The 26830-nt window shown below is 38.4% G+C and overlaps 6 protein-coding genes across 16 annotated transcripts in view; 3 read left to right on the top strand and 3 right to left on the bottom strand.

Moving 5' to 3' along the window:
* Positions 1 to 2051, top strand: part of LOC132201002 (protein spire) — a 99875-nt gene extending 97824 nt beyond the window's left edge. For all 4 annotated transcript variants that reach the window (XM_059626873.1, XM_059626865.1, XM_059626881.1 and 1 more), the window contains 2 exons: positions 333 to 733; positions 1355 to 2051. In XM_059626873.1, the coding sequence (XP_059482856.1) occupies positions 333 to 733; positions 1355 to 1544 (591 nt within the window). In that variant the 3' untranslated portion in view covers positions 1545 to 2051. The remainder of the gene's footprint in view (positions 1 to 332; positions 734 to 1354) is intronic.
* Positions 2052 to 2321: 270 nt separating this feature from the next.
* On the bottom strand, positions 2322 to 5385 carry LOC132201027 (lysine--tRNA ligase). Of its 2 annotated transcripts, XM_059626892.1 has the most exons (8): positions 5272 to 5367; positions 4745 to 4865; positions 4559 to 4688; positions 4028 to 4474; positions 3727 to 3972; positions 2971 to 3606; positions 2630 to 2773; positions 2322 to 2579 (listed from the first exon to the last, which is right to left on the bottom strand). In XM_059626892.1, the coding sequence occupies exons 2-8, from the start codon at positions 4831 to 4833 to the stop codon at positions 2490 to 2492; spliced, it is 1782 nt and encodes a 593-aa protein (XP_059482875.1). In that variant the 5' UTR covers positions 4834 to 4865; positions 5272 to 5367; the 3' UTR covers positions 2322 to 2489. The 2 variants fall into 2 exon arrangements, with proteins under 2 accessions (XP_059482875.1, XP_059482883.1); XM_059626900.1 differs by lacking the exon at positions 4745 to 4865 and having other exon boundaries at positions 5272 to 5385.
* A 274-nt stretch (positions 5386 to 5659) lies between these two features.
* LOC132200464 (general transcription factor IIH subunit 4) lies at positions 5660 to 8236 on the bottom strand. 2 transcript variants are annotated; one of them, XM_059625946.1, is made up of 9 exons: positions 8086 to 8236; positions 7694 to 7849; positions 7531 to 7635; positions 7343 to 7474; positions 6620 to 6998; positions 6481 to 6564; positions 6248 to 6432; positions 6033 to 6192; positions 5660 to 5978 (listed from the first exon to the last, which is right to left on the bottom strand). In XM_059625946.1, exons 2-9 carry the CDS (start codon positions 7834 to 7836, stop codon positions 5757 to 5759), a joined length of 1410 nt encoding a protein of 469 aa, XP_059481929.1. In that variant the 5' UTR covers positions 7837 to 7849; positions 8086 to 8236; the 3' UTR covers positions 5660 to 5756. The 2 variants fall into 2 exon arrangements, with proteins under 2 accessions (XP_059481929.1, XP_059481937.1); XM_059625954.1 differs by having other exon boundaries at positions 7694 to 7862; positions 8086 to 8227.
* Positions 8228 to 10307, top strand: LOC132200476 (S-methyl-5'-thioadenosine phosphorylase). Its single transcript, XM_059625965.1, has 7 exons — positions 8228 to 8593; positions 8729 to 8794; positions 9187 to 9332; positions 9387 to 9554; positions 9609 to 9858; positions 9910 to 10122; positions 10180 to 10307. Exons 2-7 carry the CDS (start codon positions 8774 to 8776, stop codon positions 10216 to 10218), a joined length of 837 nt encoding a protein of 278 aa, XP_059481948.1. The 5' UTR covers positions 8228 to 8593; positions 8729 to 8773; the 3' UTR covers positions 10219 to 10307.
* On the bottom strand, positions 10283 to 14108 carry LOC132200433 (cytochrome c oxidase assembly factor 5-like). Of its 5 annotated transcripts, none has more exons than XM_059625900.1 (8): positions 12781 to 12964; positions 12494 to 12726; positions 12293 to 12438; positions 12068 to 12245; positions 11845 to 12008; positions 11430 to 11566; positions 11092 to 11376; positions 10283 to 10794 (listed from the first exon to the last, which is right to left on the bottom strand). In XM_059625900.1, the coding sequence occupies exons 1-8, from the start codon at positions 12826 to 12828 to the stop codon at positions 10471 to 10473; spliced, it is 1515 nt and encodes a 504-aa protein (XP_059481883.1). In that variant the 5' UTR covers positions 12829 to 12964; the 3' UTR covers positions 10283 to 10470. The 5 variants fall into 5 exon arrangements, with proteins under 5 accessions (XP_059481883.1, XP_059481899.1, XP_059481891.1 ...); XM_059625916.1 differs by having other exon boundaries at positions 11107 to 11376; XM_059625908.1 differs by having other exon boundaries at positions 12068 to 12239.
* Positions 14109 to 14314: 206 nt separating this feature from the next.
* Positions 14315 to 22251, top strand: LOC132200424 (cyclin-T1). Of its 2 annotated transcripts, XM_059625888.1 has the most exons (9): positions 14316 to 14500; positions 15039 to 15246; positions 15316 to 15439; positions 15781 to 15826; positions 15919 to 16009; positions 16075 to 16278; positions 16637 to 18320; positions 18520 to 18905; positions 19915 to 22251. In XM_059625888.1, exons 1-9 carry the CDS (start codon positions 14355 to 14357, stop codon positions 19969 to 19971), a joined length of 2946 nt encoding a protein of 981 aa, XP_059481871.1. In that variant the 5' UTR covers positions 14316 to 14354; the 3' UTR covers positions 19972 to 22251. The 2 variants fall into 2 exon arrangements, with proteins under 2 accessions (XP_059481861.1, XP_059481871.1); XM_059625878.1 differs by lacking the exon at positions 19915 to 22251 and having other exon boundaries at positions 14315 to 14500; positions 18520 to 19658.
* Positions 22252 to 26830: the final 4579 nt, after the last annotated feature.

The following is a 26830-nucleotide window of genomic DNA, read 5'->3' as shown; positions in this document are numbered from 1 at the left end:
AAGCTATTAATATTTAATATAAATTTGAATACATAGTTCTTAAAAAAAAAAAAAAACTATCAAATTAGAGAATTTTGATAATTCCAAATCAATAATTGAGAGAGGGTTTTAGTTATTTTTTATTTTTTTTTTTTATATTAAAACTAATTTATTAATTTTCTTTGTTAATAATCAAGTCTGATACTTAAAAGCCACACTAATGAAAGGAAAAAATTAACTTTTTAAATTAATTGATAGTTTTTTGTAAAAAAAAGAGGTTCAATGAAAGAAAACTATTTTTATAATTCAATTCAAATATAAATACATGATTTTTTAAATAAAATGTTTTTCAGATGAGGATTCCCACAGAGCACTTTTCGCGCGTGCCTGTTTTTGCCCTGTCGCCAGGTTTGTCTTCACCTGAAGGCAGCGATGATGGATCCAGCTCGCCAACCTTTGGCCGCTCCCTGATGAACCGGCTTTTGGCCGCTGCCCCTCAGCAGATGACGGCACCGCCAGCCCCAGCCCCGCAGCGCTTCAACAGCGTTGGCAGCGCCCCTACTTCACCCACCCTCACGCGGCGCACAACCTCCTCGGCCACCCCTACGCAACTCCACTCGGACACCCCGCCACCCCTCAAAGTTGAACTCGAGACCCTCAGCAGCTCTGCGGGCAGTGACGAGAAATGCCCTACCGAGAATCAGCCGCAGTCCTTACCAGTCACCGTGGACAAGCCCAACCCGGCACAGAGGGGGTAAGAAAAATTTTGCTTGATTTTTTTTTTAATATTTATAATTTATTTATTTATTATTATTATGAAAAAAGCTTACTTTACTAGAAACTTTATTTTCCATTACTTCACTTCCCTTTACTTAACTTCAATTCACTCTGCTCTGCTTTGCTTTGCTTTACCTAAAAACGTAATCCTCATCTAAGTTATCATGAAATGTTTGATTTAAATTAAATTATTTTAACAATACTGGGCAGCACTAACACATTTTTACACTCAAGGTTTTCAATAAAATAAAATGAGCAGATTTCAAACTTTATACATTCATTAATTCAATTCTTTTAGCCAATCGCGCTCTGAGTCATCTGAGTGCAAGCGCGATTGCAAGTGCAGAGCGCGTAGCTCATTGTGCACTCATTGCCAAGTATGAAAATAAGTTTATCAAGGAAATAGTAAAATATTACAGCGCATTATACTATGTTTGTAAAATATTACAAAATTAGCACCTCATTTTATTTAATAGTAAAAGTGATAATGAAATTTTAAAATAAAGAACTAAAAAATTATTATGTATTTAGAAATGAATTAAATTGCGATTTAAAAGTATATTTTTTATTTTCACTATAATTTTCTCTTTTTTTCTAGTTTTTTGATGCGCTCGAAAACGCTTGGTCGGCCATCAGGAGCTGACAAGACGGCCGAGAAGTTGAAGGGGCTGCAGATGATTGTGTGCCTGGACTGCAAAACGATGGTCCTGCAAATAATCAAGACGTCTCGCACAAGTCGTAGCCAGGCCATCAAAAACCTATCACTCAACATTTCCCCTGTATATTGACTAGAGACTGCCCCAGTTTAATATTTAATTTTCCTGTAAAGCCTACTATGTAATATGTATGATGTAAGACTATAATTTAAGTAATAACAAAAAACGCGATGGATGAACTATAAAGAAAGAGTATTATAAATAAGTAAATATAATAATTCGATCTCTGCCCGCCACGATAAGGCTTTTTGTAAATCATGTGGATATATATCAATATTATGGAAAATCATAATCACATAGGCGGATCACAGCTTTTTCGTAGAAAGTGGAGCTTAATTGTAATTTCTTTTTTGCCGCATGAATATAACTCTTGAGAATGAAGCAAAGTAGATATTTTTACTAATTTTATTGTGTATGATAATAAGATTCCAAAGTCTAATTCCGTTGCTTCCAATGAGCCTGATTTTTAAAAATAATTCTTTCACTTCTTCTCTATGCACATCATATCATCTTCGATGGCAGCTATTCCCCCCAAACATTTTGAGAACTTGTTTAAGAATAAAAACGATTACTACCACATAAAAATTGATTTTTAATTTCAATAATTTCCTTTGTTTTGTTTTTTTACCAACAAAAAATGAAACATTTTACTGAGAGAGGTGGTGTAGGTTGGCTGGAGAAATAAGGACTAACCAGCTGGATGGAAAAATAAGGACAAACAGTATCAGCTTTTCATGCATGCATAGAAGGTATAACATGGCAAAAACAATGTTAACACAATGCCATCATGTAGAACAGAATGTGCTTTTTATGATCATAAAGTTTGTGTATATTGAAAAAGAGACATCATTTTCTCAACATTAATAAGTTATCATCCAGATTTATTTCTCGTTTCACAGCTTGTTACAAAAAACTAACAAGGCTAACAAAACAATTTTGGTAAGTAGGCTGTTGAGTTTCATTTCTTCGAAGTTGCAAAAGTAATGTGGCTCAGTTAACTTAAAAGAGATTTTGTAATTAATTTTTTGCTCCATCAGCCGCAACCTCGGCGTTCTCCTTGTTGGTGTTCTGGTCGTCAGGCTTCATAGCAGGGAACAGCAAAACCTCCTGAAAATAATTGTTAGATTCTCAATTATTTGATTTAAATAGCGGCATACTTTAATGTTGTTGTTGTTGGTGAGGAACATGGTCAGTCTGTCAATGCCCATTCCCCATCCTCCGGTTGGTGGCAATCCATACTCAAGCGCAGTGCAGAAATTCTCATCTACTACCTGGGCCTCATCATCTCCAGCTGCTTTGTCCTAAAATTGTTCATTCCAATCGTTAGGAAAAGTTTGTAAAAATAAATTCATCCACAATTATTTATTTAGTTTGTGGTTTCCTCTTAAGTTAAAAATCAAACTAAGCCTCGTTATAAATAAAAAAATTCTTTAAATTTACGCAATTAGGTTTAAAGAGAAATTTTAAGTCATCCTTGTAAATAAAGAAAAATTAGCACCTTGGCCTGCTGCTCAAATCGATCTCTCTGTTCAATAGGGTCGTTCAACTCTGTGTATGCATTGCACACCTCCTTGGTCATGACAAACAGCTCGAAGCGCTCAGTGAGACCAGGTGTCGTCCTGTGCCACTTGGACAATGGACTCATCACTTGCGGGTGGTCTAAGATAAAGGTTGGATTGGTGATCTGGTCCTCCAAAAAGTGGCCGACTAACTTGTCAAGCAACCGAGCTGCCGTCCTCGGAGGTGGACACTCGACCTGGTGCTTCTCGCACAATTTTGACAGCTGGGCTGCAGCTTCAGGGGTCAACAACTTAGTCGGGTCTGGAAGCTTCTCTTTCAGACACTCCTCCAGGGTGGAAATCATGTGCATCCGCTTGAAGGGCGGAGTGAAGTCGATTTCCACTTCCGGTCCCTCCGGGCCCTCTGGCTGGTACTTGACTTTGTACGAGCCGGTGATGCTCTTGACCATTCCAGAGACCATGCTCTCAGTGATGGCCATCAGGTCGTGGTAATCAGCGTAGGCCATGTAGAACTCGCAAGTTGTGAACTCAGGGTTGTGCGTCAGGTCGATGCCTTCGTTGCGGAACTGGCGACCAATTTCATACACTCGATCCAAACCACCCACAACCAACATCTAAAAAATAAAATTGATTAGAAAAAGATAGAAAAGCGTATGTAATAGAAACAGGCATTTAAATCAATATTTAAAAAAAAAAAAACGCTCAAATAAAAAATCTACAATTTTTAAAATCACCTTGAGATATAGCTCTGGAGCAATTCTCATGAAAAGGTCCATATTGAGGTCATTATGATGTGTGACGAAAGGTTTGGCAGTTGCGCCGCCAGCAATGGTATTCATCATGGGAGTCTCTACCTCTAAAAATCCTAGAGAGTCTAAAAAGTGGCGGACATAAGCAATGATCCTCGACCTTGTGATAAAAGTGTGTCGGACTCGATCATTCAAAATCAGATCGAGGTACCGCTGCCTAAATCTCGTCTCCTAAAATGCAACGGAATTTTAACAAACATTTTACCATTATTTTGTTATCAATTACCTTATCCTTGAGCCCAAAGTGAAGGTGCGGAAGCATGTGTAGGCACGGGGACAAAATCGTGATGTTCTTGGGCAACATGCTGAGTTCGCCTTTCTTGGTCCGGCAAGGCACACCCTTGACGCCAATGACGTCCCCTCTTCTCACTTTCGCCGTCTCAGCCAAAAAAGATTCCTCAGACTCATAGTGGGACGCGTTGGCCATCAACTGGAGCTTCACCCCCTCGGCACGCAGATCGTAGAAAATCAGTTTTGCTCCCGACTCCCTGATGGCGTAGACGCGGCCAGCGATTGTTTGCACCTCCTTGTCCAGAGTCTCTCCGTCCTTCAGGTGGTTGTACTTAACGATGAATTCCTCCAGACTGATTTCCACGTGGAACTTGTGAGGATAGGGTGACTCTCCCCTGGCCTTTTGCTCCGCCAACGCATTTGTTCTCAGCTTGTAGTACTCCTAAAAAAATCATAATTCAAGATATATAAAAAGGTTAACTTTTTAATACATAGGAATTATGATGCAAATTTACTGCATTTTTACATTTGGACTGATTTCCTCCTCGTTCTCCTTCTTTTTCGGCGCATTTGTAGGTTTGGCTGCGGCGACCTGCGCCTCCTTTTCGACCTTTTCCTTGGCCTTCTGCTCAGCCTTCATCCGCCGCTTCAACTCACTGAAACACACACAATTTTAATTAATGAACAATGTTGCTACTTGAGAGCAACACACCTCTTGGAACTGAAAGAGGCTCTGACTGTTTTTTGAAGGATTAGAGGCTGTTGCGCACGGAATAAAAGCCTCGCACCGAGCCCTAGCATTTTTATCTCAAATATTTTCAAGCTTTGCTTATCTGTGAATCATAAAATACAGAGGGAAAGTCTTGCTGATGCAACATTGCGGATATAAATGAAAAGGTGTTGGATAAACATATGTATTAATTTTTTGTCAGAAGTCCGATTTTCCACGAATTTCTTCAAATTGTTTTTTTTTTATAATTTTTGAGGCATGTAATATTTCGAACGTAGTAAAAAATAAATCGATTGATTTTTATCAAGGGTCAAACAAAAATTGCAAACGCAGTCAAAATGCAGCTCCAGCTTTATGTATGATACATATTTCTGCGTGACAATTTAATCACGTGCGGCCGCGGCGATCCCAGGAAAGAACGTAGCAAATTTTTTGATTAATGTAGGTAGGGAAAGTTAAATCATGCTTTTTGAGGACTTATATTTAACAAATTTGGAGATTTATCTTACTTTTTTGACAACTTTTCGCCGGCAGCTTCGGACATCGTGGCCCTACGAGAAATAAGAAACAAAACACAAAACGTGCACAGTGCACACTGCGCAAGTTTCTTCTTACACTGCGCTAATCAGTGTTGCCAACAAAACACCCAAATGCTGCTTTCGTTCGGCGCCAAACATCAAAATTGTTCCTATTCCCATGGCAAAATTTTTTAATAGAAAAATTCGAAAAATTTTAAAATTGTTATTAATTTAAATTGGAAATCAAATAATTCCAGATCAGTCTATTTAATTTTTCAGCCAAATTTAATTTCAATTTTGAATGCAGAAATATTTATTATAATCAATTTTAATAGTGGTTTCACTTGAGGCATCATGAAACACACAACACAGTATTAGAATTTTGAGAAAAAATTCATTTATTAACATTGATTTTTTTTTTATTACATTTCTATTTGCTTTGCATCATTCAAAATATGTGTTAATTTAAAAAAAAATTACATTCCCCCCTTGGAAAACCGCTTCCAGAATTTCCGCACTTCTTCATGGCCCTCTTTGGTCACTACAACTGTCCTCTTTTGATCATTGTTCCAAATCAGAACTTCCAAAGTTTTGGCATGATCACGGAGCACTGAGTAGTCAGACTGTGACAGAAATTGGTTGTACAAAACACCTTCCGAGTCGGTAAATCTTTCCCGCTCATTTTCCCACAATTGGATCTGCAAAAATTTAAGTCTGAGTATTTCAATCAAAATTCTAATGAAAGCTCCAACCTGGTCAACAATGGTGAGAGGCAGAGTGGGTGGATCTTTCATCATTTCAGGGTGAGCGTGTTGTCTAAGAAAATCTATAATTTGTCTGGCCGTGATTCCCGACCGCAACGCTTGTCTCACCGAGTCGCGAGTCAAAACTCCAACAGTGAGATTCGGCATCCTGAATTAAAAACAAATAAATTAAATTAATCAAAAAAATTTTGCAGTGAAAATACCTAAGTAGGAGCTCAGTGAAAATTCCTAACAAGGCCACCTGAAGGTCGTCCTGGGTGTAAGCGTAAACTCGGAAGTTTGTCTCAACGACTATAAAACCTGGATGAGAATTTCTCGATGTGCTGCTACCTTTCCCTGATGCAATATCTAGGGCTAGTCTTGTGGGGTAGAATCTGCCCGCTTTCCTCTAAAAACAACAACTACTAAAACAATCAAAGTTTCAATTCAATTTAACCTTTCTTTGGTAAACAAGACCAAATTCTCTGAGGTGTTGGAGAAAAACCAAAAGGCTTTCACTCATTCCCTCTGTACTGTAATCCTAAAAAAATATTTATTATTTATTTAAAAATTTAAATTTGTCTAAATAAATCTACCTTTCCCAATGTGGAAAAACTAAGTTGGAATAAAAACGCTAGGCATGACACAAGGTCCATCCCTCGAGAGTCGACCGTGTCCAGGTACTGCAGCAGGAAGTACCACACTTGGGCAGCAGTGTCCAGCAGCAAGAACTGGAAGCCCTCCTTGGTGATGCAGGTCGAACCGCCATCATCCTCATCTCTCTTCATTAAACCGGCGTGCAGCAAAATTCTGACGGCGTCGGCAGAGATGCCGCCTTCCTTCTGCTGCTGTTGAGAGCCCACCATGTAGTGCAAAACACACTTCCATCTGTCGAAGGCGTACTCGTCCAAGAACGGGATGTCTCTGGGCTTTGTGTCTGTCTCCATTTGTGCTGACAAACTCCATGGCTTACCCCTAAAAACAGGAAAATCATCCAATTAATTATTTTTTAAAAATATTTTAAATTAAGGATTTAATTAGTTGTTTAATAAACAACTGTAACAAATACAAAAAAATTCAATTGAAAATCTGAAATCTGATATTTCAATTATTTCTTGTATTTTCTACTGACCTCTAGTTTTATAAGAAAAACCAATTATTCTTAAACATCCCTTAAATTAATTTTGTTTAATAAAAAATACATTCGAATATTCAATTTTCATTTCAACAAACGTAATTTCTACCTTTATTTTATAATAAATTTTAATAAATATAAGTATAAAAGGATAAAAATAAATTGTTATTTTAAAAATCTTTACCCTCCCAGCAATGCAATCTTCATGTTTTTCTTAAACGTCGAGTTGAGAATCCAACCAGTCAAGCCTCCAGTCAACGAAGTTTCTTGCCACACCCGCAACTCCGTGAGCACCCCGACAACCTCCAAATGCTCCCTGTAAGAAATATATGTGCTAGAGAAGGATCATTTTAATGATTAAGAAAATCTTACTTTGAATAAGCCTGAGACACCCATGAAGCTACCACTGCCTGAGGAACCGATTGCTCCACAAACAGCAAGCGAAGAACATAGTGTTTGGCAGTGTCTGGAAGTTCCCTGAAATTAAATACAATATTTTGATGCTTGATTAAATTTTGCTATTCAAACTGTCCACCTGAAAACAGCTAAACAGGTCGCTGGGTGATTGTAGAGCCGGTCTAAAATGTCCGGAGGAAGAGTTTTCAAATAGTCGTGCAGATTTTTGCAGTGGATTTTTCTATCCTTTGGTGTTTTCTTAGCAGCTGAAGTTTCTTCCATATTCTCCTTGATTCTGCAAGCAAGAACTGAAAATTTAAATACTCTTTCAATGTCTAGTTTAAATTTATTATTGAAAAAAAAATCAAACATAGTTTTTTTTTTAAGACTTTATGCTTCGTTTAAACAATTTTCCCAACAAAAATGTCAAACTTCATGTCATTATGCTATTGCAACTTAAAACTAGCGAGAAAATCGGCTATGTATAAAAAAATTATAACCGTATAATTACATTAATTAAACATAACTTACCGCTGCTTCTAGCAAAAATGTGTTTTTATTTACATTTACAAATTTACAGCCGGGAGCCGGCACACATTAGTTCTCTATTTGTCCGCTAGATAAACGATTGGAAACTGTTTCGTTGGTTTTGGTTGCTTGTTTGGTTGGTATTGTTGGTTGGTAATGGTAAGGCCAATAAGGCGGTGGCGAAACTGGCGAACGGCGATCACACGGGATCCACGGTGATCTTAGCAATTTTGCAAAATCGTGTATGTAAACAATGCTAGAGAGAGTGTGAGAAAAAGAGACGGAGACGGACAGACCGGACAGTTTTGACAAAGAAACTGGGCTTGTGAGGCGAGACTCTTTGACGATACAAAATTACAAACAGTCCAGGGGAGAGTCGTCTGTTATCTCTGACAGGAGGCGCTTTCTTTCATAACATAAAAGTACGACGTTTTGCATTTCCACTTCGCATATTTGCATTTGCACGTGAAAGACACAGGAGAAACAGGACGTGGGAGGTCTTGAATTAAAGGTAAATTTTGGCAATATTTCGCGTGCTCCAAACCGTGAAAAAAATTGTTAATTTTAATTTATGCAGAACAATAATATTTAAAAAAAAAAATCAGCAATGATATGTATTAATTTCAATGTTTTTTTCCGTTTGCAGTTTTCTTGGAATAAAGGTGTGAATTTATTGAAGTTAAAAAAAGCAATGGGAAAATATAAGATCAAGGTATGTGTATTTAAAATTATTTTAGTCTTTGTTGATCTATTTATTTTGTATTGTGCATAGATTTTAAAAAGAATTAGATCCAATTGTTTTTTTCAATCATGACTATGTATGAGTCAATAATATAAAATATAATTATTGATTAAATTTATTTTCATATATTATGTATTATTTATTCTCTATTCATGTGCATTCATGTTACATTACATCGCAAAAAATTACACTGCACAAAAAAAGTGGAAACATGCATCAACATAGAAAAGTAAAAACATAAAAAAATGCCGGAAATTAGAGGAGTCAATAATTTATAATTATATTATTGCTCCAACAACAATTATAAAATCTAATTCTTTTTTGTTGTACATAATTGTTTTTTTTAACAAATAACTTTTTAGATTGGTATAATTGGTGGCTCTGGTTTGGACGACCCCGACATTCTTGATGATCGTGTTGAGAAAAAGGTGACCACTAAGTTTGGGGATCCTTCGGACGTACTCATCGAAGGAAAAATTGGTGGACAAGAGTGTGTCCTTCTTGCTAGGTAAATTTTAAAACAAATTCAACATAATAGCATAAATATATTATGTTATTTTAGACATGGGCGCCGCCACTCCATCATGCCGTCCGCAGTCAATTTCAGAGCCAACATTTGGGCTTTGAAGGATGCTGGCTGCACTCACATTTTGGCTTCGACTGCCACTGGTTCTCTGAGGGAAGAAATTTGTCCGGGACACTTGGTTGTCCTAGACAGTTTTATTGACCGGTAAAAACAAAATTTTGTTACTCCTGTCTTGGTATTATTTATAGTTTTATTCAGCACAACGAAACGAGCTCAGTCCTTCTACGATGGGACCTTGGAGGAAGGTGTGTGCCATTTGCCTATGTACCCTGCTTTCTGTGAAGAGACCAGGAAATTAATTATTGGACTGCTGACTAAGAATGGCGTCACACACCACTCAAAGGGGACCTGCGTCTCAATCGAAGGTCCGCGATTTTCCTCCAGGGCAGAGAGCAACATGTTCCGCTCCTGGGGTGCGGATGTTATCAACATGACAACTTGTCCTGAAGTAAATTGTGTCTTTTGTTGCAAAAGAAAAATAATTTTCTACCAATATTAGGTTGTGTTGGCCAAGGAGGCTGGAATTTGCTATGCAGCTGTTGCCATGTCCACTGATTACGACTGCTGGCGTGACCACGGAGACACAGTCTGTGTTGCGGACGTGCTTGCCACATTCAAGAAAAATGCTGAGAAAGTGACAGCTCTGTTCAAAGAAGCTGTTCCCTTGATCGGGAATCAAGGTCACTGGGACGACATTATTGACAACCTTAGAGTAATATTTTCCAAAATAATAGTTGAACTGATTATTGATTTAATAAATTTTCTTCAGGGCACTGTCGAAGGAAGCATCATGAGGCCCAGCCACTAAAATGGTGTGAAAGAAGTCATTCAATTATTTGATTCCTATTAAATAAAAATTTTGATTCTTTAAAAGAAACAAAATTGATTGTCAAAGTTCCTTGTTATTTTCAATTTTTACATAGATCAAAATTACTTTAATCTAGGGCCATCATCATATACTTTTACCAATATCCTACTTTTCCAACTAGGAATTATGCAAACTAGAACTTTTGTACACAATTTAACACTATACACTTGGAAACTACTACGTAGCTGAAGGCTATGTATCCATCGCTAGAAAATCTGGCGAGTTTGTGGATCGATACGAATCATCTGCAGTCAACGTCGTTGCGTCACTATCACTTATTTCGTGGGGCATATCTCGGGTCTCAGACAAATCTTGCTTCCGCCTGGAATGCACCTCTTTGTGCCCTTCTCGTTGTTTTTCCGAACTTGATGTGCTCGACGACTCAGAGTAAGGCTTCCGAACAGGCGGTACTAAATCCATCAGGGTCACACTGCTGTTGCCGGCCTTCAATCTCAGGTCTGTGTACAACTTGTCCTCAATCTTCGGAAGAATATCAAGTTCCATGTCCTCGGGGCTCTGAGGAAGATTTAAAAATTATTTACTGGTAAACCTAGATTCAATAAGGATTGGGAATAAAAATGTGTCCCATCAGCTCTCATAATCTTCGCACATTGGACCACAAAAGCAGCTCAATGCCCTGTGAAATTATTTAAAAAGTTTCTAACAAACACATCTCTAAGTGTTGACGCACTGAGAGATATTGAAAAACAACTTAGAGAATTTAACAAAGCTGAAAGCCACTAAACTTCCTGCTGCGTTTCTGTTTCTCATCATGTGGGACAAGAAAATAATACAAAATAAATAAATACGGACCTCGAAGCCACTAACCTCAGGTGCGGTGAAGCTAAGCTTGGGCACTTTTGAGTGGCAAGGGCAGAAGGTGTTGGGGAAAATAGCGAGGACAGGTTCTTGGCAGGGAGGAAGATCTGCCTGCATAGCTCCACATGGCCGCAGCAATAGTTGCTGGGAGTCGTTGAGGATGTGTTTAAGGCAGAGCTTTGCATAAGGCATGGCCCTGTCATCACACTTGACGCCGCCCTCCGTAAAGGTACACCTTGACGCATGACTCTGGCGACTCGGTTGAAATGCCAACAAAGCCTAATAAGACAAATAATCAAGTTTCAGAGTTAATGTGAAACCAAAAATAATACTTGAGCTTTTCGGTCTTTTTCCCTTTTGTGAAGAACTGCCTCAACTCCGTAGAGCTTGTGGTAACGATTCAATGCCTGAAGTTTTTTGTAAACCGATTGCTCTTCTGAGGTATTCTTTGGTTGCTGATGTATACTCACTGAAAAAATACCAAAACTATTTAGTCCCACAAGAGTGCCAACATAAAGTATCGCAATTTAATTTTCAGTCCCATCAGCTCTCATAATCTTCGCACACTGGGCCACAAAAGCAGTTCCATCCTAGTCGATCCAAGGCTCAGGCAACGCTGCTCAGAAAACTGAACAACAAAGCCGTCCTAGCCTTGTCTCCACCTATCAAGATCCACCACATCCCTACTGCGTGTCTCTTTCTCATCATGTGGGCTCAAAGGGAGATCTATTCAATACTAGTACTTACTCATTGTCTCCTTTTCTTTTTTAACGGAAGCAAGGTAGTGACGCCTCTGTTCCCGAAGTTTGAACTGGAGACTGCGAAACTCCCTAACATAAAGATTTTGAAGGCGAACCATGCTTTCCTTGGCTTGCGCAACAACTTCTTCCTCTGTGTAAACTCCCGCATGTCTAAAAATTAAAATCTCAGCAATAAAAAAAAAAAATTAATTAAAATAAGGAATTTCCACCTCAAGGGGTCATCCATATCACTGTCCGCGCTGTCACCTTCGCTTTCGCTGTCTCCAGACCAAGCTGCGTCCAAAGTGACATTTCCACCCTCACTAGGCTCACTGTCCGAGTCACTGGCCAAATCCAACACTCGTGCCACACTTGTGTTTAACCTTGTTGCATCAATATCCTCTAAAACTTAAATAATTAGTGGAAATAATGAAACCAAAAATTCAATAACACACCAAAAGGATTGATGACTTTGCCAGGATGAGGTATGTAGTGGCTGAGAGACTGTAAAAGGGTGTCCGCAGTTTCTTTCGGGGCCCTTTGCCGTCCACTCCGAATCCTCATGGCCAAAGCTTTTCTGCTATGCTCCGCACAATATCTCCTGGAGCAAAGAAAATTTAATATTCTTTATTGGTTATAAATTTATTTCAACATACCCGTCTTTTTTATCTAGCTTTGGGGCTATATTCAAGCATCTTTTGCCGGTGGAATTATATGTGTAAGCGCATTGTTTGTAAGGCGCGGTTGGATCTTGCAAAATGTGCCTAAGACAATAGTGCGACTTTTCGTGTCTAGGTTGGTTGCAGTTGTTCTGAATACAAAAGTCAGTTCGGGCAGCTTTGCCTGGCGATGGACTTGCATGTGATGACCGTGTGGGAGCTTTTTGCATCTAATTGGAAACTTTGGTTGAAAATCAGTGGGACAATAGTGAAAATTTGCATACCCTTGGCTTTTTAGTAGCCTTTGCGGCCTCTAAACCTCTGACGTGCATCTAGTAAGGATCGCTTGCACTCGAAAAAGGTGTTGCGCAAGGACTGGCACTCGACTGGCGTTTCGCCACTCTTCAGACAGTCACGCGGGGTCTTCCCTCGGATCTTGACGCAGTCACTCTCCAGCAAGCACACCTTCAGATCCGCTCGAATCCCGGAGCAAGGAGACTTGTCCTTCAATTGGGAGTTCTCATCTTCGAAGCGCAGCATAACACTCTGCCCAGATGCCCCAGCTGAAAAAAATGAGTTAAGGAATTTTTGTAAACGAAATATAGAATAAAAACGTTAATTCAAGCTTCAAATACAGAAACCGGCCTAATTGCATTAAATTTAAAAAAATCTGCTTTTCAATGTTCGCGCGTCTGCAGAGCATCACCGCGTTGACTCCGCACTCTCCGCAGACCATTTTTTATGACATACAACGAATCTGATGCTCTTGACGCCCAAAGAGCCACTTTACTCTGACTTTATTCCATTCCAGCAATAGTTTGCATATTCATGTATGTAACAAAGCTCTAAAATGAGTGGTATTTTACTTACAGCGAGCGCTATTCTGCGAGTAAACCTGGCTCTCTGGCATGAACTTGCCTCTAGTTATTCTATTCCCTTGCGAAAATGTAATTCATTCATTTGCCGAAAAGTTCATGAGGGAGCGACGGAGACACCGCCCCAACCACTATTTTCCTATTTATTATAAGTTTTTTTTTTAAATTTTATCAAAGCAAAAAATTCAATTTTAAACTACCATAAAAACATTCAAAGTGAAATTTGGTAAGTTTTTCAAAATAAGGAATTAAAATAATCGAAATAATTACATAATACAATATGAAATGAAAAACTGGACGATTTGAACACAGTAGTACATTTTTGGTCTTCAAAAGGGCGCGCACACAGGTGAGTTAGAACAGAACATATTATAAACACAGCGCTTTTTTCGAAAAAAGGGAAGTTTTAGCAACAATTTTAATCATGACTATACATAGTCGTAGTGGGCAACGTAATTCAAAAGTTCGCGCGTTATTCAATGAGCGCATCTTTAAGTTCACAGGGCTGTGCTTTGAACATAATTAATGGGGACATTATTTCACGATTTTAGAGGTCCTCTGATCTCACTTTCACGCTAAAACATCCTAAAAAACGTTTAGAACAAAATGAAAATCTCAATAGAAAGGCAGAACCCTTACAGAGCACACAATTCGGTGAGGAAACTTGTCTGTCGCGTGCCGCGTTGGAGAGTGCCTCGTAGTGATTAGTTAGTGAAATTGCCGCATTTGTACTGAGGGCGCCATCAGAAAATCAGGCAATCGAGCAAAGTCAAAACACCGAAAAAAAATAATATTTTGTTATTTAAACCTTTTATTCAATGTTTAAAACCACCAAATTTGGTTTTTAAATTATTATAAAAATTAAAAATTGCAATTTGAGAGTGATTTCTGTCAAAATGATCAATAAATATTTTCGAAGATACGTCAACGACTCTGTTCCAACTCATGAGTCAACTTCCTGTCAGCATTTCGTGTGAAATTAAATGGCGGCTGAGGAAAAATGGTACTTTTCAAAAGAGCTAATAGCAAGTACCCCAAGCAGAAGATGCGGGATCGACCCTGACAGAGAGCTTTCCTACAGACAGCAGGCTGCGAATTTCATCCAGGACATGGGACAGCGGCTCAAAGTGTATCCTTTTTCGCAATTATGCAACGACGTTTTCGAGTCGGGCTTGCCTTGGCGAACCATCGAGAAACACAAAACTTTCATTTTTTTCCTACTTGGCTTCTTCTCCACCGCATCTCTTCCTTCTCTAATTTTTATTAATACTTTCAAGTTTATTAAATTTCTTCTAATTTTTAAAAAATTTCTGCTCCAAATACCCTTGAAAATGAACTTGTCTAAGACCTTCAACTTTCCTCAAACAAACTCACGTTGCCTCTTGCAAAGCGCAATTTTGTCCAAAATAATGCAATTTAATACTTGTTTCTAATCATTTTCATGGTTTTAATTGATTAAAATGTTTGAATTACGGTAATTTGAGACCATTTTGCTTATTTCGGTCGATAAACAAGTCGGGAAACCACGCGGCCTTGGCTCGCGAGGAAAATTTTATTTTAATAGGTCAGATAGACGCACTTGATGACGATCAAAAGGTTGTTTACACGCGCGCTCATTTCTTCGTGTACCGCAATTTGAATTAATTTTCCTTGACTCTCGCCTACAGTACGCAACTATGTATCAACACAGCGATCGTTTATATGCACCGATTCTACATGTTCCACTCGTTCACGGTGTTTCACCGCAACAGTATCTCCACAGCCTCTCTCTTCCTTGCAGCAAAAGTAGAGGAGCAACCTCGGAAATTGGAACATGTCATAACCGTGGCCCATTGGTGTTTGAACCGGGAGGGAAAACTAGACACAAAGTCAGAGGTGATTTGATTAAAAAGGAATTTCATTTTTGTCTTGACTGAGACTTTGTTTTTGTGGTCAATGTTTCAGTTGTATCTTGAAAATGCGCAAGAATTAGTTTTCAACGAAAACGTCCTGCTGCAAACACTTGGGTTTGACGTCGGCATAGACCATCCACACACGCATGTAGTGAAATGCTGCCAATTAGTACGAGGTGTGTAATCGCAAATCCCTAACTTTGTACATAGACAATTTAATCCCCCATCTAAAATGATCACCATCAAAATATAACCACAACAAATAATAAGACAACAACAATTGACAAATTTAGCATGGAATTTGTTAATACATTTTTTCGATCCCCTGGTATTTTTGGGTGATGGGAATTTGTTCGTGAAATGATTGCTAATGTGGTTGGTGCTGATTTTCTCTTCCCGGCTCCTGTGTGGGCTCTGGGGAGAGGCTACTACACCTTCTGCTGGCCGTCAACTCTTTGCTGTTGATGTTTGTGCTGACGATTGGACCATCTGTGCTGTTCATCTGTCCACGCAACAGCCAACAAAGAACTGGCCCAGACATCCTACTTTATGGCGTCAAACAGGTGCTGCCTCTCTCCCTCCCTGTTCTCATCTCGTCCGACTGTTGACTTATCTCACTAATTTGTGTTTTTTTTTTCTTATTCTGTGTTTCCAGCCTGCACCTTACAACCATGTGTTTGGAGTACCGACCAACCGTAGTCGCCTGTTTTTGCATCCACTTGGCGTGCAAGTGGTCGAATTGGGAGGTAAGAACCAACAAAAGCCAAGTCTAGTGGGTCAGTTTTATCTGCACGGCTTGGTGTCATTGCAGATCCCCCAGTCTAATGAAGGAAAAGACTGGTACTCGTATGTAGACTCCACTGTCACCTTGGAACAGTTGGAGCAACTGACTGCAGAATTTCTCGTCATCTATGACAAGTGTCCGTCTCGACTGAAGAAAATGAATAGTAAGCGAAATGAGGAGAGCTACGAATTGATGGCAATGGCAACAAGTCATTCTTCCAACATGCCAGCGGTAAGTTCATTTGTCTCACTTTATTGTGTTTGTTGTTTGATTCATGTAATATTTTGTAAGGTGGAAAAAATTTTGACTCGTAAAAGAAAATAGACTTTTTATACATTACATTCAAAAGAAGTTCTCTTGAAATGATCAAGTTTGAAAGCCATTGATCATAATTTTTTTGTCTAGTCAAATGAATTTGATTTTAAAATTTGATGATTCCTCTATAAAGCTTGATGTATTTTTCATTCAATAAAATTAAGCTTTCATTCTTTTAATTTCAATACAGAATTTTGTATTAGTATTTTTCTATCATTAATAATTTAAAATTATTTCTGAATGGGTGGTATTTAGAACTGTCATGTCCTTTCAGGAATTTGAGGCGCGGAGAACAAAACCAACCAGCAGTAGTGCGAGACCAGATAACCCTCTGATGCAGCGAAGTACAGAAGACCCCAAAAAGCCACATCCTCATCAGTCCAGGGTAGACTTCCAGCAATACAAGGAGAAGAAGCAGAGGGAAGCTGCTGCGGCCGCCGCTGCAACTGCTGCTGCTGGAAAGGATGGCCGACCTGCCCCGCATCACGGTCCCCGACCCCCGGTGCCGGCCACTACCACCGCTGCTCCTCCTTTGCACCACCCAAATGCCAAGAGGGAGCAGATGAAGAGAGAAATGGTTGCCAGGGAGCGTGAAAAGGCTTTGAAGTCAATTGATGGCAGAAGAGATCTACCTCACCCTCGGCTGGGAGACACCGTGCCTTCTGCAGAAGTCAAACGAGTCCGAGACGAGGCTGACTCAACGCAAAAACGAGCTTTTGAAAGTGGCAGTGGGCTGACAGAGTTGCACACAAAGCGATCTCGAGATGAATCTGCACCTGCTCCGCACCACCAACTAGACCCGAGCAGAGCGAATCACATGCACCCTTCGTCCCACGCCATGAAACGCTCTCGGGACAGCAACGGCGCCTCCGAATCAGGGTATCCTCCTGTAGTGCAGGCCAAGCGACCTCGAGAGGGCACTGACCCCATGATGGACCTTCTAGAACCTAATAAAAGACCCCGTGAGCCAACGGACTCAACGCAAGTAAAGCAAGAACTGACCGAATTTGACAGCAGCCTGACCATTAGTAGCAGTAGAGATAATAAACTGAAATTCCCCTTCCAAGAAGCTGCCAAAGCGCCGCAGACAAAAATGCCTCCCATTGCTGGATTCTCCACATCAGCCTCTCAAAAGCACTTCCATCACAAGTCCGAGATGAACCGACCACCGAGCAGCAACGAATTGGACAAGCTGATTCCACTTCTGAAACAAGAACTTGCCAAGGAGAAATCTTTTGAGTCACAACGGCCGCTTGGCATTTCTCCCTTTGTGCAACGTTCCAAGTCTCCCATGGATGTCAAACCAGATGTAAAGTCGCCTGAAATAAGCAGGAAAATTGCCAATGTCATCTCGGGCCATCCTTCCAGCCACTTATTTTCACCTGAGGACGACCGAGAGGACTCTGCTTTACCCTTGGACGTCTCCTTCAGTCTGGAGGTGCCGGTTCTTGGCCACCTGGTAAAGAACCCAAGCCCCATGTCCAGGCAACACCACCAGCCCAATTCTTCTCAAAAGCCTCTATCTCAGGAACTGACTCAGCCAAACCTCAACCAGACAAAGAGTCCAGTTACCCCAAGCAAACTGAGTTCGGCCGAGAAAAGGATGAGGACGTCTTCTAGCAGTAGTGGCAGTGACCCTGCGCTGGTACCTGTGGTTCGAAAGCTGGATGAAACTCCAGGCTTCCAGTCTCTTTTTAAGACACAAGGCACCATCAAGCTGGAAAAAGAGGCAGTGGCTGTTCCGTTGACTCCTGGAAAGGACAGTTTTGCGCCTATTGTCAAGAAAGAAACAGATCTGAAGAGTCTGCTGGCAGAATCTAGCGCCCTTCCAGCCGTTGCCTCGAATTTAAAGCCTGAGCCTGTCCCGAGCATTTTTGATCCTGCCGAACCATCTCCACTTGCACCTGCTGATATTCGGAACGATCACCACCACAAAAAGAAAAAGAAGGAAAAACATGGTGATTATAAAATTTTCAATATTATGTTTGTGAGGAAATCTGTTATCATCATTTTATTGCACATTTATAGATCAGAGTGAATTTTCACAATTTTTATATAATTAAAATAAATGTCATTGTACATCTCAAATCCATCAATCTATTGAAGTATATAAATTAATACTTTGTATTAGAAATGAAATCAAAATTAATGTTTCAGGCAAGAAAGACAAGGAGAAGAGCAAAGAGGAGAAGAAACACAAGCATAAAAAGAAGGACAAATCGAAAGAGAAACGATCGGCCGACGAGGCCACTTCTTCTCCGGTTACTGCACCAATCAAACTGACCATCTCGAAAGAGAAGCTGGACACGCCCTCTGTGGGCAGCATTAAGATCAAAATTCCCAAAGAGAGGCTGAAGGTTGAAGAATCGCTGCCGTCGGTTACGCAGATGAGCAGCTCGGGTGGCATCAAATTCAAAATCGGCAACGAACTGATCAGCGAGCGACGGCTGCCCGAATCGTCCGATGCCAAGAAGCGCAACGACAATGGCCAGGCCTCCCGCGGCCGCGGCTTCAAGCAAAACGGTCACCAAGACAGCCGCAAGGTACGTGGTGGCTATGGCCAACGTGGAAGGGGCCGAGGTGCACACCAGCCCTTGCCACTCTTCCAGCAGCCCCCTCATCAGTTTTACCCCTATCCCCCACCAACACAGCACAATATGTACATGTACCCCCCTCCTGACGCAATGTACCACTCAGGGTACTACCAGTACCCTCCCATGTACCCCCAATTGATCCCTCCTAACATGGCCATGCCCAATTTCCAACAGCCCCCACCCCCTCCGTTGCCCTCCGACCCACCCCCTGAGGCGCCACCTCCACCGCCTCCAGAATGATTATTAGAAAAAGAACATTCATTACCTGTTAAAAACCTAGAAAATTAGCCAGAGCCATATTCTTGTCTTGCTGATTAACAAGCATGAGTTTCATAGTTGACCGAAACTTTGTGATCGCTATCCACCCACAACCCCTTCCGGAGAGTTGACGATGAGTTCGGTTCCAGTAGTACAACAGTTTTATCATTATCACACTTAGACGTCACTATTTCTTATTAGTTTACCCCGTGAGAAAGAGAAAGGCTATCTAGATTCAGCCTATCTTTGATTGCTTTAGCATGTACAAAAAACGCAGCTTTGCTTGCAGTAGTTTGAACTGCATGATTGATTGTAGGTGTTTGAAATGATGAATAATTTCTCTTTTTACTTTATATTAATTGCATGATTTGGAGCTGCGCAGAACTTAATTAAAATCTTTTACTGTATATCACTTGTTATGGAAAATAAATCTTTTAAAAATCACTCTCTTCTTATTCTTGGGTCATTCAACCCTCTTAAAACGCTGGAGACACAACCACCCCTTCTTAAAAAAACATCCTTTCCAAACCCCGTCCCGAGCCATGCCACCTCCGCTTTGTGCACCCGTCTTACTTAATTTTCTTAATTGTCGCTTGATTTAAAAAAGGCCTATTCAGAACAAATTTCCATTTGTTTTTTGTAAACAATTTTCATTATGCTGTCCATGTAACCCCATGTTGGTGTTTGGTGTGCTTTGCAGGTTCCTCTGAAGGGCGAGTCTGGTAGCTTACATCCTTCTCCCGGGTGTCGACAGTGAGTCAAACCCTACACATCACCTTCATTCAGTTATTGCCTTCCTCGCAAATTTCGCAAAAATCCAGAACCAAACTCAAAAACACTGCATATTTAATTAATACTACTCTTTATATACAAAAAACCTTCAATCCGTGCAATAAGTGAAAACGTATGAATGCGACGAATCAATCTTCTTCTTTGGCAATGTCAAGTCGCTGCGTTTTACAAGAAATTCCTACTACCACCTCAGCCAGCCAGCTAAAACGCATAATTGTGCATTGCCGCTTATTTAAAAAAAATTGTGCACATCACTCTGCTTAAAAATGCTATATTTTTTTCAAAATCTGACTTTGCTTCTTACTGAAACTAACTTCTTAAGTTTGCTAGTCGACATATCCAAAAAATTAGACAGCATTCCCAAAAAATCAGTCAGCAACAGGCAAGTCAGTTGAGAAATAGAAAACCGATCGGCAGAATTGTGCAAGAAAAGAAGAGAATTAATTGAAAATTAAGGGTATTTTTGTGTGTTGCAACGCCCTGAAGTGATACGAATTAATTTTTATAATTATCCCTCACTGGAAAGAAAGGTGGGGTGTCAAAAAGAAATTTGCAAAGATGTATTTGGTGTGAGAAAAAATATGAGAAATTTGTACTTACTGTGTAAGGAATATTTCGCATGGATATAAACTGCCTCATCAGCAATGCTGTACATATATTTATAATAATCAAATACGATGAAAATGTTTTTGTACCAAGAACCATCAACCACACTGATATGCATGTAATTATTGTATTTTCACTTGTCCCGAATTAACACCGTTGTCGACCAAGTTTTAATTATTGTCATGAAAAGTTTTAATTTCGTAACAATTTGCTTTTTGTTCATGCATTTGTGCAGAAGAATAACCTGTTTCTCTCAAAACAAGCATTCTAAAGGGAATCAAAACTCTGGTGGAAAAGTTTGCGAAATTCACATTGTGGTGTTCTTCAGTGCAAGCATGATAAAAAGATATTCTGTATATTTTAAATCGTGAATTGAAGTACAGAAATTAATATAATTACTCGCCTGCACTGAAGGGCACCACACAATAAAAATAACACAACTTGAGACTGACTCATACTGATATTGTCTTTAGTGGATCCTCCTCGAAATTGCAGTAATAATCAATCATCCGACAGAGCGTACTTATTCTAACACATTTTATTTTCAAAAATTGATTTATGCACTGTAAGAAATTTTTATATCTGTGGCAGTTTGTTGTTGAAATTTCAAGTTTAAGTCCTGTCCTAATATTTTAAGGAGAAGTGTTTTGTTAAGACAGGATCACAAGGCGTGGAGACGTATAAATTAAAAAAATTCATGCCTTCCATTCTTCAAAACCGTTATTTATTTGTATCGACGTGTACATAAGTCATCGTCCAGTGTGGTTTCAAAATGTAATTTATTTTTCGCCTAGCTTCGTCCAACACACATTGAGTAATTAAACGCTGTTCACTCTCCATAATGTAACTGCGCTGTTGAAAATTTCTGAAGGAGTTCCTCTGTTGTTTTTCTGCATGAGTTGTATATGGGATTACGGCAGAAATCAATAAAAAAAAGCTCAAATATATTGTACGTGACTAATGTTATTTAAAGATAAAAATAAATACAGTAATCGTAAGGCATATTGAAACTTACAGAAGAAATTAATGAATGCACTTAACTGTAAATATTAATTGATACTAAAGAGGAATTAGCCGTACGATTCTTAACTTAAAACGAGAAAAAACACTATGCCCTTGGCAAAAATTAGATCACAAGCGCCTGGCCCATTTATCTTTGATCAATGTGACGGTATTAAAAACGAATATAAAAGGATGATCAAGTATAGACTACATCAGTTGTTATGATTTAAGTTAAATAATTGAAGGTGCTGAAGCCGAAATGTTCGGTTCAGCCAAAAATGTGTTGTTATTGAGATCAAATAGTTAATGTAATAAATAAATTGATCCATTGTGTGTAGTTTTACACAGTTTTGTCTCGCTTTATTCAAGAAGTTTTGTTCTCTGCGAATCATTTTGATAATTTCCATTTTGTGTTTGTTGCAAAAATGAGAAAAAAATTTATAAAACAGAAAACCTCATTTCTTTGGAAAAGAAAAAGTGTCACTCATTGTGTCTTAACTCATTTCCTTATTGTTCGTAGATGTCACTTCAGATTTGCGAATTATGAACCACGATTCCATATGTCTCTTTTCAATATGTTTTGTTATCTTTTAGCTGTTTCATTAATAAAACGAAATTTCGTGATCGATTTTCAAAATATTGTCTAACTTTTTATTTAATTCATTAACAAAAATTATATATTAAATTAGAAAATTATTCTCTAATTAATTATTAATTAAATTTTAGAACAATTTTTTAAACATAGTTTACTTGAAATTAATTGTTAATTGATAATAACGACTTTGTTATTAATTAAAATAGTACCAAGAGGTAAACAAAGTAAACAGTCCAGCTATTTGATGGCTTAAAAAGTTATTTTTTTCCATGAATATTTTCTGTAGAGTCATTTTTTGTATCACACAACATGGTTATTTCAAACTTCAAACAGATTTTGCACACAAAAAGCATAATATGGGTAAAAATGAACTTTGGAGTGAATCAAACAAACAACTTAGAGATATTTTCATCAGTCTAAGTCTAATAATCTAATTGTTCATCTTCACTGATTTGCTGTTTTTTGCTTCGATGAAAGAAAAAACAACTCGTACAAAAGGAAAACCAATTGAGGAAAGCCGACTTTCAATCCAACTCATCACAAATTAATATTCATGGCAAGTTTGTCGAGTTGGGAAGACGCGCGTTGTTTAATTAAAGAGCATGTCCGATGGCGTCATCGCTCTCTGCTCTCTCGCATCTCTGACCAAAATTAATTTCATTTTTACAGGAATTAGGGGGCTGTATGCAAATGCGACGGAGAAAAATGCCCGGAGATGAGAGTGTGCTGCACGCTCCGCCCCTCGCATTTTCCCCACGGAACGATTGTAGCGAGAGAACGCTCTCGCACGCACACAAGTTCCCCGGCCGCACATTCATCTCGGCTCCAAAACATCCGGCTCACAGCGCTACACTTTTAATTAACACTAAATCGCCTAATCGCTCCCCTGGCGTTACTTTAATCTGGGACTAATTAGAGTCGAGGCGCGCAACTAAAATAGCGCACGCCCAAAATTTCGCACCACTTTTTTCAAATGTGCCTTTTAGCGACTAGAAATTTAGAAAAAGGGGAAGATCGAGCTAACTTTTTAAACAACCACACGGAATGAGATGACTATCAATATTTGGTCCATTTATTTTGTGTAAAAACTACCCAATTATGGGCCACCTAAATAATGGGTGGCATTTTTAAAGTAAGAACAATAGGCAGATAATTTTTTTTTTAAATGATGTATGAAATATAAACGTAAAAAGGGGCTAACTGTTTTATAATTAAATGATTCAAATTATAAATAGCCCAAACTTATTTGAAGTTCAACCAGTGTATCAATTAGGAGGAACAATTTTTTTAGAAAAATAAATAATTTACTATAGCTTTATTGGCTGGTATTAGTGCTTTTACGTATTTTTAGTCTTGTATTTAACTTTTATAATAATTCTTCAAACTGCCCTTTACTGAAAAAAAAGATTTTAAAATAAAATAATAATATAATTTTAAAATTGTATAACATATTTAAAAACAGTTTATTTTTATTTTAACTAATTTAGTTAAGCACATTTATATAAATTTATATTCTTATTGTTAGTAAATGCAATGATGATACTATAAATTTATAATTATTCTTTATTGACACTTTCAGGTTTTTATTATAATATATAATAAACATTTACTCATTTTTTTTGTGCCATAGGTTTTTATACGTCATGTACTTTAGAAAGAGGTGGATAATAAGATATTAAACTTTAGATAAAATAGAGTCTTGTCATATTTTTGTGTGGGGGAGTTTGTTTTTCGCTTTTGAGTTTTTGACTGACCGAGGGACCGCCGGTGTTTTGCATCCCCTGCTCAAAATGGAAATGCGGTCAACGCACCCCGGCTATGCGCGCCAACTTACTTGCATCGTTAGCGGACTCGGCGTATAAACGGCAAAAATAATTATGCCTCGGCATCTACAGCGGCTAACGACCATCATCAGCGAGCCAGTGAGCTCCTGTGCTGGGCGCGGCGTTGGATGGACTCGGAATTGCAAATAAGAGCTAGCGAGCTGAATAAACACACGCAGCCGCAGCATTTACATTTAAGTACAAGCTAAATGTTTTGAAATGGTATAATTTATTCAGAAAGCTGCTGGGGGAGACCGTTCCTCTCGGCCCACCTTTGATTACGCGGCGTGTGTGTGTGCGAAGCGGCGACGAGTGCGAATCGCGCCGGCCTCTCAACCCTTTATCCAAACGCAGCGTCGTGTTTGACCAGTGGCGCTTCAACTCGGCAGCACTGCGGTTTTTAATGCAAAAGAGTAAAAAGAAATTGCATAATATCCCTATGCGCTTAAAAAAGTCTTTCTCTGTTGAAAAATGCTATATATGCTTGCAAAAAATTAGCAGTAATTACATTTAGGAAAATAAGTAGATTTTCAATTTAAGAATTGAATGAATTATATTTTTTGTTATTTATGCTTAGGAAATATGAAAAAATAAAAAAGCGTGAATGAACAGGAGTTTTATTTATATTTCCTTTATTCTATTTAATTTGAGGAATGAGGTAAATATCTACTCACTGCTGCATTAATTTCTTCTAAAATTTGAAATTTCATACATAATAATTAGAATTTTCGGCAGGATGCCTTAAAAATTTTTGAATGGCCGAAATAATTTAAGGTGAAAATTTACTACAGATTTTCACGTAATTTAATATTTATTTTGTCCATGGTGATTCGAATTTAAATTCGGCTTTTCTCGATGGTTTTTTGTGAGTTTTTATTGTTTAAGAAAAGCAATTGATTTTTGTACTAATTCTTTTCAAAATAATTTCCCAGCTCATGAATTATGGCTGCAGCCCGCAGCCGAAACATGTAGAGCAGGATATTGTTTTTCTGAAACAATGAACAACTCACAAAAACTCATCGAGGAAAAAAGCTGAATTTAAATTCAAATCACCATGAATCAACCCTCGATTGTGAACTTCTACTACAAAATTTATTTTGTCATTTCTAAAAAAAAAAAGATTAAAAGATTTATAGATTTCTAAAATACTTGCATAATGACAAGGTGGATTATAAAAATGTGTGATAAAAAAACTAAGACAAAAATATAAATTTAAATATACTTAAATTGCAACTAATTTTATACAAAGTATAAAAATAAAAGTTTTGAAAAGGACATATGTACATTTTAGTCACTTTCAGCATCGCCTGGGAATAGTGTGCGTATAGTTGATAATCACGCGTGGCAAACACGCGGCGGTTTTCGCCCACACCAGGGCCCAGAGCAGAGCAATAAAACGCGCCGAACCAATTAGACGGCCGGTGAATGGCCGTAAAATTTTATTAATTAATCATCCGCGGGTAATGTCAACAGACAGGACGCATCATCGTACGGCGCGGCAAAAAAGACGACAGGTTTAATAACTTGCTAAAGTCCTCATCACGCCCAGCTCCATAGCTGCAGTCTCGCCGCATTTTATTGCAGGCCATAACAGTTAAATTTACGATCCAATATTAACGAGATGACGATTGCGATCAGATAATAAGCGCGCCACCACCACCACCATCTCGCACGCAGGCATCCACGGCAGAATAAAGTAACGTTAAATTAAAAGAAAGCAAATTGTTTCATCATAATAAATAAATTGGAAAAGAAAATGCAAAGAAGTAAAATTCAGGCTAAAATTGCTGCTGAATGTATTATCTGAAGTAAAAAATGATTCCTTTACTCAATTGGTCAAGTGAGGAAAATTTCACCCACTTTTTTTCTAGAATCGTTGCAAAGTTCATTTGCATTTTTGTGTGCAAATTTTGCAATTAAGAGCGTAATTGGTCTGACCGATTTTTGCAGCTTTGACGCAAGCTCTGCAAATTTTAAAACTGAGCATCATTCTACTCTAGAAAAGAAATAAAATTATAATTATTTAATTATAATTTCATATTTTATCATCAAAAGCTAGAAGAAGAAAATTTTCTGTGCAGACAAACTTTTCTCAGACAATTTTGAATGTTGACAGATTCATAAATAGGGACTAACAAATTTGAATTGAAAATGGATTTAACCTTTTCCTGCTAAAAGCGTTAGAATTAAACTCATTTTCAGAAGAGAATCAACATTAATGCCGAGTATTAGCATTATTTATTATTATTATTTATTCTTCTACATACCTATTTACTGCTTTTTTTATCAAATTTAATGATTTAGCAATCGGGACAGAATTGTCTTCAATTCACGGGAAAAGTTAAACATCTGATGAACTCATCCTTTTATGCTGGAAATAGTCAAAAATTATACGGCACTGGTTGCGATTTGAAAATTAATTTTGTTTGTGAACTTCGTTATGAATGCGTCTGATTTGATGAGTTTCATTGTCGCTGTGTGCCTATCAGCACCACTTAAAACCTGAATTGGAAAATTTTTTTTTTTTTGAAAAAATCACTCTATGCATGTCCTATAACCAGTATTATTTCGCAGAAAAATATTTTGTCACACAAGAAAAAATGTAATTGATTCTGTATGCAACTTGTACGTCACAAGTGAGAATCCGGTTGCATCAAATCCAAACTACAGGGGCTCGTTGCTTTTAATTTTTGGAACTAAAAATAATATCAGAGGAAATTTATGAAAGATGATGCAGTTTAATTCTAACGACTATCTGAAATTGCGCAATTAGGAAAACAAAACGGCGCGAAATTATT

Source organism: Neocloeon triangulifer, unplaced genomic scaffold (genome assembly GCF_031216515.1).
Source record: "Neocloeon triangulifer isolate White Clay Creek 2 clone unplaced genomic scaffold, ASM3121651v1 ptg000001l, whole genome shotgun sequence".
NCBI classification, from domain to species: Eukaryota; Metazoa; Arthropoda; class Insecta; order Ephemeroptera; family Baetidae; genus Neocloeon; species Neocloeon triangulifer.
The sequence above is the reverse complement of the archived record's forward strand: the minus strand, read 5'-3'. Positions and strand labels throughout refer to the sequence as shown.